Below are 12,314 nucleotides of genomic sequence, written 5' to 3' on the forward strand. Positions count from 1 at the left end.
TTACGGTACTGTGCGCCTGAATGCATTTACGTATCCGCAATTAAATCGAAGCGTGACGTTTACATCACAGCCAACAGCCACACGCCCACATCTCCTAGCCGACATACGGCAACGTGGCAACGTGGCCGCCTGGCCCTTCCGTGCGCCCGAGTCGAAGTGCTTTGTGCAGGCGCGCCACTTCCAAGCCCTGGAGGACAATACAATTTACCTCTTCCCGCCTCTCTTACCGCCTCACACCGTCTCAATCAGCAGCTCATATAATGCGTGTTATGATTTCCACGCTGTGTCATTAGATTACGGCGCCGTTAAGTCACGGGGGCGACACGGGAAGTCGAGCGGCCTCCTCCACACCCCAGTTCAGTACCACCGCACTAGGAACACGCGTGGGGCCCCATCCACCAACTTCCTGTCTCTGCGTCAGGCCAATCACCGCTCGCGTCCAGTGCTACCGTGGCACGATGCACAATTTCCCAGAACACATGATGTTTTTAGTTCTCACCGTCATTGCTACAATATCGTATAAGGCAGACTGGTGTTGTCGCGTCTTCGGCAGTTCGCGACAAGCCGTATGCATGGCGCGTGAGGCAGACCCCCAGATCTGCTGCCCACGCGCCCAGAAATGAGGCGCTGCGTGCAGCTATCTATGAATCAATGACTAAGAGCAAAACAGACGGTAATCCCCGCACGCCCTCCGGTTGCTGGTATCAGTCCTGACAAATGACGTTAATGCGCTGTCACACACAACCACCACACCATTACTCAATAGTAGTGCGGTCAAATCACATGTCAGTGCACGCCAGGGGTGTTCGCAATGGGTCACACTCGCCCACGCCGTACCGGCATGTGGTATAAGTAAAGCTGTGGTCAAGATTCTCACCACCGGTCCAGCTTCCGGGCGCAACCATACCAGAAGCATAAAATGACCAGTCTCACATGCAGACACTCAACCTGTGTGTTGGGTGACCCCTTCCCGACATATGAGCCCAACATACAGAATCCAAGAAACATCGATCCATGCAGAGGCGTCTTGTGCCCTCGTCCGTTGCGCCCGCCACCTAAACCCCAAAGCCGCGCCGAGGGCAGCCAACGCGCCGCCCCCGCCCCTCCCGCCTCCTCCCCGCTCCTCCCCTTCCACGTCGTCTCCCGCCTCACGCCTGGCCCTGCGCGTCCCACCCTTCACACCTCGCCCTTCACGCCTGGCCCCCCTCCACGGCCCTTCACGGCTAGCCAGGGCGCTTCACGCCTTGGGCACCGGCGGCTCGTCCGCGCTCTCCAGGCTGCTGCTGGCGCTGGCGGAGGCGCCGCTGGACACCAGACCAGTGTCCTGCAGTCGCCCGCCCGCCGCACTGGCCTGAACGCCCTTGGGCACAGCCGCCGCCGCCCACGTCGCCCAATCCAGGTCCTCGCCCGAGCCCGCGGCGGCGCCTGCAGCAGGGCCGGCGCCGCCGGCGCCGGCAGCAGCAGAGGAGCTGGAGGAGGAGGAGGAGGATGGGGCGGCTGCGCCGCCGGCCAGGGAGCTGAAGATACCGGCGATGGAGTAGCCGTCCACGTGGCCGTTGGTGGTTGGTGCGGAGGCGGGGGCGACCGGCGCCGGGTCGAGGTCAATGGAGCCGCCGAAGGAGCCGCCGCCACCTCCTATCATGTGGCGCACGTGCGCCGCAGTGCCGCCGCCGCGCGCATGCGCCACCTCCGCCGCCGTCGGAGCGGCGGCGACGGACGCCGCCGCCGCCGCGGTGGCGGCGGCGCCCGCGGCCGCGGCGCGGCCGTTCGCGCCCGTCGCGACGCGCAGCTTGGAGCCGTGCGAGCCGTTACCGTTGTGACCGTTGTGACCGTTAACGGCGGTTGCGTTGACGTCTAGCCCGGCCTCCGCGGCCTTGTGTGCGGCGCGCTTGGCGGCCACGATGGCGGCGGCGCGGTCCAGAGCCGACTGCACGCCGCGGCACACGTTCTCGCGGCCCACCTGCAGGGAGTTAGGGTTCGGTGAGTTGTTATTGTGTTGTTGTTGTTGTTGGTGGTGGTGCTGCTGCTGCGGGTGGTGAGTCAGTCTTGCGCGCGTCGTCATCGTACCGAAGCATGCAACCCAGTGTCGATCCCAACCCGATCTCAGTCCCGGCCCCTCACCATGTCCAGGAACCCCGCACGCGCCATCATGCGCAGCGGCTGCCGCGTGAGGCCGCACACCACCAGCCCCTTGCCGGCGCGCTCCAGCTCCGCCGCCGACTCCTCCAGCACCTCCAGACCCGACACGTCCACCACCGGCACACGCGACAGGTTCAACACCAGCACCTGCGCCCAGTCGTCCAGTGGGAAGGGTTGTAAATACCAGCCCAAACTACAAACAACCAAACCAATTTAATCTAGCGGAGTGCATGCAGACATGTTGGCTGCAAGCAATGACTACTTATGGGAGGGCGGCGGACCCGTGCGCTTGTCAGAGGCCGCCGGCGCCCAAGGGCCCACACTTACACATGATGGGGACACGCCGCGCCGCCTAACCAGTCAAGGCACCAACAAACCGCCCCCAGCTACGAACGCGGGCACCTGACAACCTAAAACGCTGCTGCTGCTGCTGTTGCTGCTGCCGGTTGCACACCCACAGGTAGGCCCAAGCGTGTGGGTTCGCCTGCCCCCGGCCCCCCGCCCACCTGCACGGGGTCGGCTGTGTGTGTGGCCGCCACGGCCTTCTCCAGCATCTCACCCGCACCGAACAGCAGCGAGCCAGTCACCTGCGGCATGCATGCACCGTACATGCCCGCGCCGGAGAGGATGATGTGAGGATGATGTGAGGATGATCAGCAGCGCTAACGCCAGTGCGCAGTACCCGTGCCGCCAGGCATTGAAAAGAGGACTGTCCACTGCCGCCGTTCCCCAAAAAAGAAAAGAAAGAAACAGCGCCGCCCACGAACGCACCTCGACGTACACCACGCCAGCGGGCACCACCGACAGGTAGCCCGCGGCGGCGGCGGCGGCGGGGTTGGCGGCGGCGGCGGCGGCGCTCAGCAGCAGCCCGCCGGCGGCGGCTGCACCGGCAGGCGCCACAGCCACGGCGCCGCCGGCGGCAGCCGTCGCCAGGGCGGGCGCGGCGGTGGGCTGCGGGCCCTCGACGGGGTCTTCGTCCTCCTGTGTCGTGAAGAAGCCGGTGTAAGGATGCGACGCGGAACGTTTTGGATGTAGGAAGTGACAGCGTTGGAGGGCTTGATGCCTTGATAAGGAGGTCGGACGGGTTGGGCGGGGAGACGGCAAGGCACGCCACGCCTAACCATGCTTCGCGATTCCGTGCCGCTTGCCTGGGGACCCGCCACATCCGACCCGGCCTGACCCAGTAGCAAGTATTCCTCTTCCTGGTGGGACGCACCCGACGTGCAGAGAGAGAGCGCGAGACAACGAAAGAGATGTAGCACGACATGTGTATGTGTGTGTGTGTGCGTCTCGGTAAAGTAGTCTGTAGTTTGTATACGGTACCACGCTCTCACTCGGCCATCGCTCCGAGCACGCACGCTTTCTCCACTCCAGTCCTCCCGCAGCTTATGCATTCCTTCCACCTTATATCTACTACACCCACCCACCCACACACACACTTTCTCTCTCTCGTTTCCTCCACAACACAGCAAGCACGCACCTGGCTACTGCTGCCGCCGGCGTAGGCGCGCCGCCGGCTGGAGCGGCGGTAGGGGTCGGGCGAGGCGGGCGCCTCGGCGCCGCCGGCCGCCAGCTCGCCGGGCAGCAGCGGCAGCTCGTGGTCGGGCGGGGTGATGATGGAGCGCGGCGGCAGCGCGCGGACGTACATGGTGGCAGACACGTCCTGTGTGTGGGCGTGGGGTAAGGGTTGATGAGGTTGGGTGTGGTGAGATTGGGTGTGGTGAGGTTTGGTGTGGTGTAGGTATGGGTGCCATGAGGTTTGGGCGCGGTATGGAAGTAGGGGTGTGGGAAGTGTGTGGGTGTGTGGGGTTTGGCTGTGCGTGGACGGACATACACCCACCTGCACAAAGATGGCCAGCGCGATGGCCATACCGAAGGTCACCGCCACAGCCACGTCCTGCGGATTGGGAGGGGTACGGGGATGAGCGAGGGGCGTGGTGGATGCGCAATCGACCCATCGTCGACACCGTGTAGCGAAACAAGCAGCCCCTCCCCATCACTCCGTTCTCCACCCTTCGCTAGCTCAGTTTGGTTTAGTTTAGCTTGGGCTGGTAGTTAAATCTCTTCTTTACCACCACCCAGCCCCGCGACCCGTGCACGCACCATGAGCACTGTGAGGCTGAAGGCGATTAGGAACAGCTGCATGTCGTTCTTGGGCCCTGCAGAGGTAGGGGTTGGGGGTTATAGATACCAGCCCAAACTAAACCAAACCAAGCTAAAACGAGCGGGTCACAGGGGGGGATGACGTCAACACGGCAGGCCGCCGTGGCCAGTTAAGGAGGAATGCAGGCAGAGCGAGAGAAAGGCGAAAGGAGAAACCCTTGCCTTAGAACTCAGCAGCTTTTGGGGAGCCCCTCCCGCCGCCACCAACCCTTCTTTATACAAGTCCCGCCCACCTCCAAGTCCCACATGCACTCCACCCACTGTCCCCACCCCACCCGCCGGCACACCCGAACAAACACTGCTCAGCATACCGGTACCCACATTTGGGCAGGTCGGTGAAGTTGTGCCACTCGCCCATGTTGACCGCCACGATGACCAGCACCGCCGACAGCGCCGGCAGCGGGATGTTCTCCGCCAGCGGCCCCGCGCCCGCCAGCACCACCGCCGCCACCTGAACGGCCGGGAGGTGAGGGAGGTGAGGGAGGTGACGGAGGTGAGGGGGGTGAGGGCAGAGAGGCAGCAGACGGCAGCCGTTGCAGCAGCGGCTGCGGCTCATGTGCATGCTCGCAGCTAGGTGCATGCACGCTGCACAACCTGCTGCCTCATTCCGTAACCCGGACCAACCCAACGCCACACACCAAGCCATCAAGCCACCCCCACCCCCGACATTAGTCGCCGGCGCCGCTCGCCCTGCTGCTCCACGACGCCTCGGCCCACATCCCCTAAATATTATGGCTTGCAACCAACGCCTCTGCCCGTGCTCCACTAGTTTGGCTTGGTTTGGTTAGTTTGGGCAGGTACTTACAACCTCACCCCCACCCCCATCCCCGCAACTGCACCCGTAACCCAAGCCACCCACCACGGCGGCGTGCACGAGGCCGGACACGGGCGAGCGGCCGCCGGCGCGCACGTTGGCTGCTGTGCGGGCCAGCGCGCCGGTGGCGGGCAGGCAGCCGAAGGCGGCGCAGGCGATGTTGGCCACACCCTGGCTGATCAGCTCGGTGTTGGAGTCGTGCCTGGGTGAGTGGGTAACATGCCCGAGAGGAACGCAATAGGTTCCAGAGTGGGGAAGGGGCCAGCGTGTGCGGGGGTGGGGCGTGGTGGTGTATTCTTCATCCCAGACCCAACTAAACCGAGGCCCAAAAGTGGGTTAGGCGGGAGCGTGTGCGACGTGAAGAGGCCCCGCCCAGGGTTGTCGAGATGGACGCCGAAAGCACAATCACGCAAGCTCCCTTTGGCAGAAGCTGCTCGTCTGTCACTCTGTCCTGCCCCAGGTCATCCTGCTCCCAGCCTTGGCCGTTAGGCTTGCATCCCTGCCCCCGGCCAGCATCATCTCGCCTTGATTATACATTTGTGAAACATGTATGGAACCCCCCCCCCACACACACCTTAGTTTAGTTTGGGCTGGTATTTAAACCCCCCCCCCCATGGTCTCACCTGTCTCCGATCATGCCGTCCGACACGCGCGCGCACAGCAGCGACTCAATGGCCGCCAGCAGCGCAATGGTGGTGGCGGGGTAGATGAGGCCGGGCAGCGTCTCCATGCTGAGAGGGCGTGAGGGCAGGGAGGCAGTTGTAAATACCCAAACTAAAGCAAAAACAACTAAGAAAAGTGTAGCGAGGTAGACAGCAGGCGAAGGGTCAGGAGGCAAGGGGTGGGGCGGGCGGGCAAGCGGCTGTCAAAGGACTCAAACCCAGGGCCGTGCGCGCCACAGCTCGCCACACCAACCCGCACGCCATGCCCGCCCGCGCCGACACACAGCTCGTCCACCACCACCAGCGTCATCCCCATCACCGATTCACCGCACACATCGCGACGCCAGCCTCCTCATCACTGCCCCCTCCCCGGCCCCTCCCCGCCCCGTTCTCCGGCCCCTGCCTGCCCCCAGTCTCGTCCATTACGTGAGGCCGCCCCTCCCTGCCCCCCCCATCCCGCACTCCCGCCCTCACGTGAGGCCGTCGGGCCACTGCAGCGCGGGCAGCGACTGCGGGATGGCGCCGCTGCCGAAGTGCGACCCAATGGTCTCGATGCCCAGGTCCACGCCGGGGTTGAGCGCCTGCAGCCCCAGCAGCGCCAGTGTGCCGGCAGTGATGGCCATGATGGGCTGAGGCACCACCTGCAGGGGGGGGGAGGAGGTGGGAGGGGGTTTGGGAGGGGGTTGGGAGGCGGCGGGAGGCGGTTGGGAGTGGTGGGTGGGAGGGGTGGGTGGGAGACGGTGGGAGGGTTATGTGCCCGAGCCCAGCGAAAACGTCCCATCAGGGGGAAGAAGGGCAGCACGGTGGAGTTGAAGGATGGGAGGTGTTTGCAATCTGGATAGTAAATACTGTTGGCAAGCTGGTTGCTGGTGGTAAGCTATGTTGTGTCAACGCACTCCGCCCTGCCTGCGTGCGCAGCAACCTTTCTGCGAAATCCAGAATCCATCCGCCATTGGAGCCGCCGCGCCGCGCCGCGCCCCTCCCCTCCACCTCCCCACCCCACTCCTCACCTTGGCCCACTCCTTGGGCCACACCTTGATGGCCACCAGGCAGCCCGTGGCCATGGCCAGGGAGGGCACGTGCGTGGCGTCCAGATGGCTGCCTGCGGGACACAAGGGGGGGAGAGGGTTTAGGAATGGCGGTGCGGTGGTGGCGGTGGTGGAGCGGTGGGGGTGGTGGCATGGTGAGGGTGGTGAGGGTGGCGGGACAAGGGTTTTGGGGGCGGTGGCGGCCGCCGGGCTGGACGGAGTAGGCGACGCAGCGGTAGGGACACTCGTGCGGCTGAGCCGCGAACTGCAGCCCTGCATTCTCCCTCCTCCCTCCCTCCATATAACGCCTCTGCCTGTGCTCCGCTACTTTGGCTGGTTTAGTTTGAGCTGGTATCAACAACCCACCCCTCCCCTCCCCTCCCTTCCCCCTGCTCACCCAGGTAGATGACCTTCTCCAGGAACTCGGTGGGCACGGGCACGCCCTCCGGCAGCCGCCCCGGCGCGCCCAGGCCCAGGAAGTCCTTGAGCTGCGTGCTGAAGATGTAGGTGGCGATGCCGGCGGTGAAGCCCGTGACCACCGGCTTGGGCACGTAGCTGGCGGCAGGGGGGGAGGGAGGGGAGGGAGTTGAGGCAGGAGGGGAGGGAGAGGGGGGAGGGAGGAGGTTGGGGGTTGGGAGGAGAAGCGCCTGGGTCGTGGTGAGGCGTGGGCAGGCGAGTGGGTGTAGGTGTGAGGGCTGGTGGTCTAGGACTCGCCTCTCCCCAGCCCCTCTCCGAAACCCCACCCACCCCGACCGCCACCCCGCAAAATCACACACGCATCCCCCATCCAGCCACGTCCCTTCCTATCCTTTCGCCCCTTCTCATCCTTTGCCTCTTTCCTCCACCCACATCCGCCTCCTTTCCTCCACCCCCAACCCCTCCCTGCCCCCTCCTCCCCCTCCGCCCCCCCCGCCCCCTCACCGGATGATGCCGCCCATGCCCGTGGCCCCCATGGCCATGAGTAGGGCGCCCGCGATGGCGGTGCAGGCCGCCAGACCGCCCGGGCCGTAGTGCTGCGCCACGCCCGCCACGATGGGGATGAAGGCGGCGGTGGGGCCCACGATGGTGACACGCGAGCCAGACAGACCCGAGGCCTGTGTTTGGGGAGGGGGTGCGGGGAGAGAGGGGGGTCCAAGGCACGCAAGACATCACTCCCTGGGTTAGGGGCTGGGCAATGAGGCCGAGCCCTGGCTGTGGAGTGGGCTGTGTGGGGGCGGAGCGGAGATGTGGCTGAGACTTCCATGATGCAGGGACACGCCAGCATTCCGCTTCTGTCCCTTTTTTACTATATGCACCGTCACTCGCTCCCATTCCCGTCCCCGCCCTAACCAACAGGCCTCTCCGCCGCCTTCCCGCGACGCCCCCCCCCCCCCCCCGCCGCTCACCAGCAGTCCGCCCACCACGACCGTGTAGACACTGTGTGGGCAGGAGGGGACAGAAGGGACAGACGGGGCAAAAGGGACAGAAGGGGCAAAAGGGACAGAAGAGCAGGGGGCGGGTTCAGCGGCGGCAAACACCGGCTTTGGAGGCAGGGCGCGCAATGTTGGGGCAAAGCATGGCCGGTGCCCGCGTGTGCTTGCGGCGTGCTTCCAGCCCCCCTGCGCACTTGGCACGACACCCTTCTTTTTGGCGTCGCAGCCACCGTTTGGCTTTGGCCCCCTTTGATGAGGCGGCCGTGTCAGTGCTGCCGGCAACACCGTACGGCACCCCCGTCGACCACTTCCTTAACTAGTCATGATTGTGACCCTATCCTCTACTTCGCTACACTTCTGTGTACCAATCCTTGCAACCCCCCACCCCACCCCGCGCTCACTCACCCCACGGCGGGCGTGCTGTCGGAGGCGATACCCAGCGCCATGCCCAGAGCCAGCGCAATCACACCCACCTGCGTGCGGTGATGTGTGTGTGTGTGTGTGTGGTTGTGTACGAGAACACGGTGATGTGTGTGTGTGTGTCAGCACGGCGCAGAGGGAATGGCGGCTGCTCTGGCATTCCAATATAACCCAAACCCTGGTGCTAGTCTATCAGTCCACCAGCTCACCATGCGGTCAGGTACGTGTGCGGCCCTACGGTGCAAACCTCTCATGCGCCCACGCACATTCTCCGGCCCCCCATAAGTATTATCGCTCGTAACTGTCGCCTCCGCCTGTGCTCCAATAGTTTCATCGGTTTGCTTTAGGTTGGGCTGGCATTTACACCCACACCCCACCCCCGGTGCCCACGCACCACGAGGCCCGCCATGGCGTCACGCTTGAAGTCCGCGGCCGTGTAGCCTGCAGCCGTCCAGTAGCACCAGTAGGCAGTCGAGGTCAGGGGCGTCGAGACGTTACCGGCATCTTGGGGCCGTGTGTGTGCAAACCCTCAACTAGGCAACTACGCTTTCACCCCCACCCCACCCCACGACCTCGGCAACGTCATTGCCCTATGCTACCCCGCCCACTACATTTCTGTCGCTACCTCGGCAGCCAACGGCCGGCGCTCCCCGATTCAACTCTAGCTGACCCGCTCGCCCCTCTCATCCCGCCCTTTCCCCGCCCCCCCCCCGTCCAACGACGACTCCCCGACCCACCCTCCTTCAGCACGTCCAGCAGCTTGGGCTTGAAGGGGATGCGGCTGACCGCCGCCGTCAGCGCCGCCAGCGGGCCGCTGCTGCCGGCGCCCGCCAGCGCCCCGTCCAGATACATCTCCTCCACGCCCATCGCCGCCGCGCCCGCGCCCGCGCCCCCACCCGAGCCCGCACGCGCGCTGCGGCGGCTCACATCCACGCTGGTCATGGTGCTGCACAGCCGCACATGCGACATATTGGGCGGCCTCAGAATGCAGCATCAGGAACAGGGGCGGGGCAGGGCACCTACTTCTCCGCTGAAGCCCTTTGCCATCACCCACACGCCCGCACTAGCCCGCACACCTACCTGCTGCCGCTGCTGCTGCCGTCGCCGTAGTAGTCGTATGCCTCCTCGTCGCTGCCACCCAGCACACTGCCGCCGCCGGCGTCGTCGAACTCGCCGCTCATGAGCGCGGCGGACTCGGTGTCCAGACCCGCGGCCTGAACACACGAAGGAGGAAAATCGGATGTAAGTGTAAGACGCGTGGGAAATACAGAAAACGGTGGGGGAAGGGACCAGGCGGACACGTTCAGCGCGGCAACGCCAGTCGCTACCCTTTCCTGCCCTTGCCTCTTCCTAGCATTGCTACCCGTTCCACCTCGAATTCCACTGCCAGCACCCTCTTCAAAAGCCTCGACTCCTCTACGCCTCCACCGCCGCCGCCGCCTCCCCCTTTCCCCCCAGCGTCCGCCCCCCCCCCGGGTCTATGGTCTACCGGCTACCACTTCCTTAACTACTCATGAATGCAACCCCCCGTCCACCGTTCAGTTTGGGCTGGTATGTACAACCCCCCGCCCCCCCGTTTGCCGCTCACCTGCCAGGCCCTGAAGCCCCCCTCCACGGTGTAGATGTCGTGCTTGCCCACCTGGCTGATGGCAGCCACGGCGCGGCGGCATGTCTCGCTGCCGCGACTGCGAGGCCAGGCCGACGACGAGCAGGTGCGGGCAGGCGGCGGGCAGTGTTGTTGTGCTGAGGTGCAACCCCATGTTTAACAGGCCCCTCCATCCCTCCCCTGTCCCGTCTGGTAATGGTGGCGGGGGCGCAGTGGCAGTGGCGGGCACAGTGACGCGCGGCACTCACGAGCTGATGACGATGAAGGTGGTCTGGTCGCTCACGCCCGGCGCGAACAGGATGTCGTCCACGAAGGAGGGCACGGGGCGCAGCTTGCCGCCGCGCAGCTGCGTTGCGAGTGAGCGTGTTGAAGGGGGTTGCAAATTCCAGCCCAAACTAAACCAATCCAGGGGGATTCATCATGGGGGTGCATTCAGCTAACGGAAATGGTAGACATGGAATGGGGGTGGGGGAGTCCCGAGAGGTGGCGAGCTGAGGTGGGCAATGGCGCTGCTGGTGCTGGTGCCTGCGTCGCGAAAGCCAGACCGTTTAGCTTCATATCAAGAACGGACCTCGTTGAATGGCGCGTGAATGACGCGCGCCTTGCGCATCTGGCGCCTGCAGGTTGCGAGGGAGGCGAGGAGGGATCAATCCAAGCCGGCGTCAGAGACGTATGTGTGCAAGGGACGAGTGAATGTGATTGCCTGCCGCGCGTTGCGCCACCCAGCCCCTGTCGCGGCGACTCACGAGAGCGGCAGTCCCTCAATCTTCACCTCGAGCTGCGTAGGCAAGAGTGGAATGAGGAGAATGTACGGCTCGTTGGTGTGGGCGCCGTACCCTGCAACACTGCACGCCACCTCCAACATAAGATTTCATCACATTTCCCTCACGCATTTCCCCTCCTTTCCCCTCTGAGCCCGCTGACGGCCCGCCCCGCCTCTCCCTCTCCACCAGGAGCCCACAGCCCACCCGTGCCCCAACCTCTCCTTAGCCGCGCCCTACCCGCGAGCGCACGTCCACCAGTTTGATGTTGCCGCTGCTGGCCAACAGGATGGATGCGTCCGAGGGGCTCACCGACTGGACCCTGTAGATGCGTGATTGGGTGGTGAGGATGCGGCTTGCGTGTTAAATGCGTGGCAAGGTTGATCGCTGACTCGAGGGCGAGCAGCTTTGTAAGTTGCCAGCAAGGGTTACATTTGAGCTTGAATGCGAAAGAGGGCGTGCAAGAGGGTGGCAGTGGTAATGGCTCCAGTCGCGGGCAGGGGGGCAGCGTGTTCGACGGCACGTGCTCTCACCTTCCCGCGCTTACAGACCCAAGCGCAACGGGGACGGAGAGAGCAAGCGCGGCGCTACCAGCCATGATCCAGGTATCTGTGAGGCAAAGGCTGCACGTCAGGCCGTGTAGAAGAGCTTTACCGTGCAGGATGTTGCTCATATCCAAGCGAATTCCGGCGGCAAACCCAAGTTGCGCCCAACTTACCAGAGATGTGGATAACCTCTGCCATTGCGCTAGCGCGCACTCGAACTTGCTTGCGGCCAAGCGAAGCTGCGGGTGCTGGCCGCATCCTGCACGGGATAAAGCGTTGAGCATGATGCTAGCAACTAACACGCGTTCTTCACATCCTGACACACTCTAACATCTTCCACATATGATACTTGTGGAATATAGTATGCCAGCGGCACAATCCGCGAAACTTAAAATTTCGTGTCGGCATCGTCCGTTTATCTTCTCACCGAGTTTCGCCGAGCGGTGTCATAAACGTCGAGCGACACAGATGAAAACCCATAGCGCCGCCGGGAATAGCCCGGCGAGAGGCCAAGCGTGGACGCGCCGGTCCTGTTGCGCGCTGTAACGCGTGTGTCTCCATAGTTTCGCCCCGTATGTCTCTATACACAATTCGTATCAGATAAGATGTTAGTTGCTTCGTGGTGAGCTGAGACACTGGACGAACGAAATGCCGAGAGAATGATTAAAAACCCCAGCACGCAGCGCTGTTCTATGGCCTTGCTAGCTACAAAGTATATGTAATGCTGTGTTGAGACCCAGTCGAATGTGGCGGGGGTTTGGAGG

At 64.0% G+C, this 12,314-nt stretch overlaps 1 protein-coding gene across 1 annotated transcript; it reads right to left on the reverse strand.

Moving 5' to 3' along the window:
* Positions 1-27: 27 nt before the first annotated feature.
* CHLRE_09g401293v5 (uncharacterized protein) lies at positions 28-12,306 on the reverse strand. The gene is made up of 27 exons (XM_043066020.1): positions 11,978-12,306; positions 11,724-11,809; positions 11,539-11,614; positions 11,246-11,327; positions 10,991-11,022; positions 10,816-10,861; positions 10,493-10,590; positions 10,227-10,323; positions 9,719-9,852; positions 9,376-9,584; positions 9,033-9,079; positions 8,624-8,691; positions 8,192-8,222; positions 7,728-7,900; positions 7,204-7,361; positions 6,789-6,880; positions 6,253-6,419; positions 5,740-5,847; positions 5,162-5,318; positions 4,624-4,753; positions 4,243-4,298; positions 3,980-4,036; positions 3,620-3,802; positions 2,911-3,120; positions 2,646-2,726; positions 2,122-2,286; positions 28-1,960 (listed from the first exon to the last, which is right to left on the reverse strand). Exons 1-27 carry the CDS (start codon positions 11,998-12,000, stop codon positions 1,238-1,240), a joined length of 3,489 nt encoding a protein of 1,162 aa, XP_042921395.1. The 5' UTR covers positions 12,001-12,306; the 3' UTR covers positions 28-1,237.
* Positions 12,307-12,314: the final 8 nt, after the last annotated feature.

This window comes from Chlamydomonas reinhardtii, chromosome 9 (assembly GCF_000002595.2).
Source record: "Chlamydomonas reinhardtii strain CC-503 cw92 mt+ chromosome 9, whole genome shotgun sequence".
Lineage (NCBI taxonomy): Eukaryota > Viridiplantae > Chlorophyta > Chlorophyceae > Chlamydomonadales > Chlamydomonadaceae > Chlamydomonas > Chlamydomonas reinhardtii.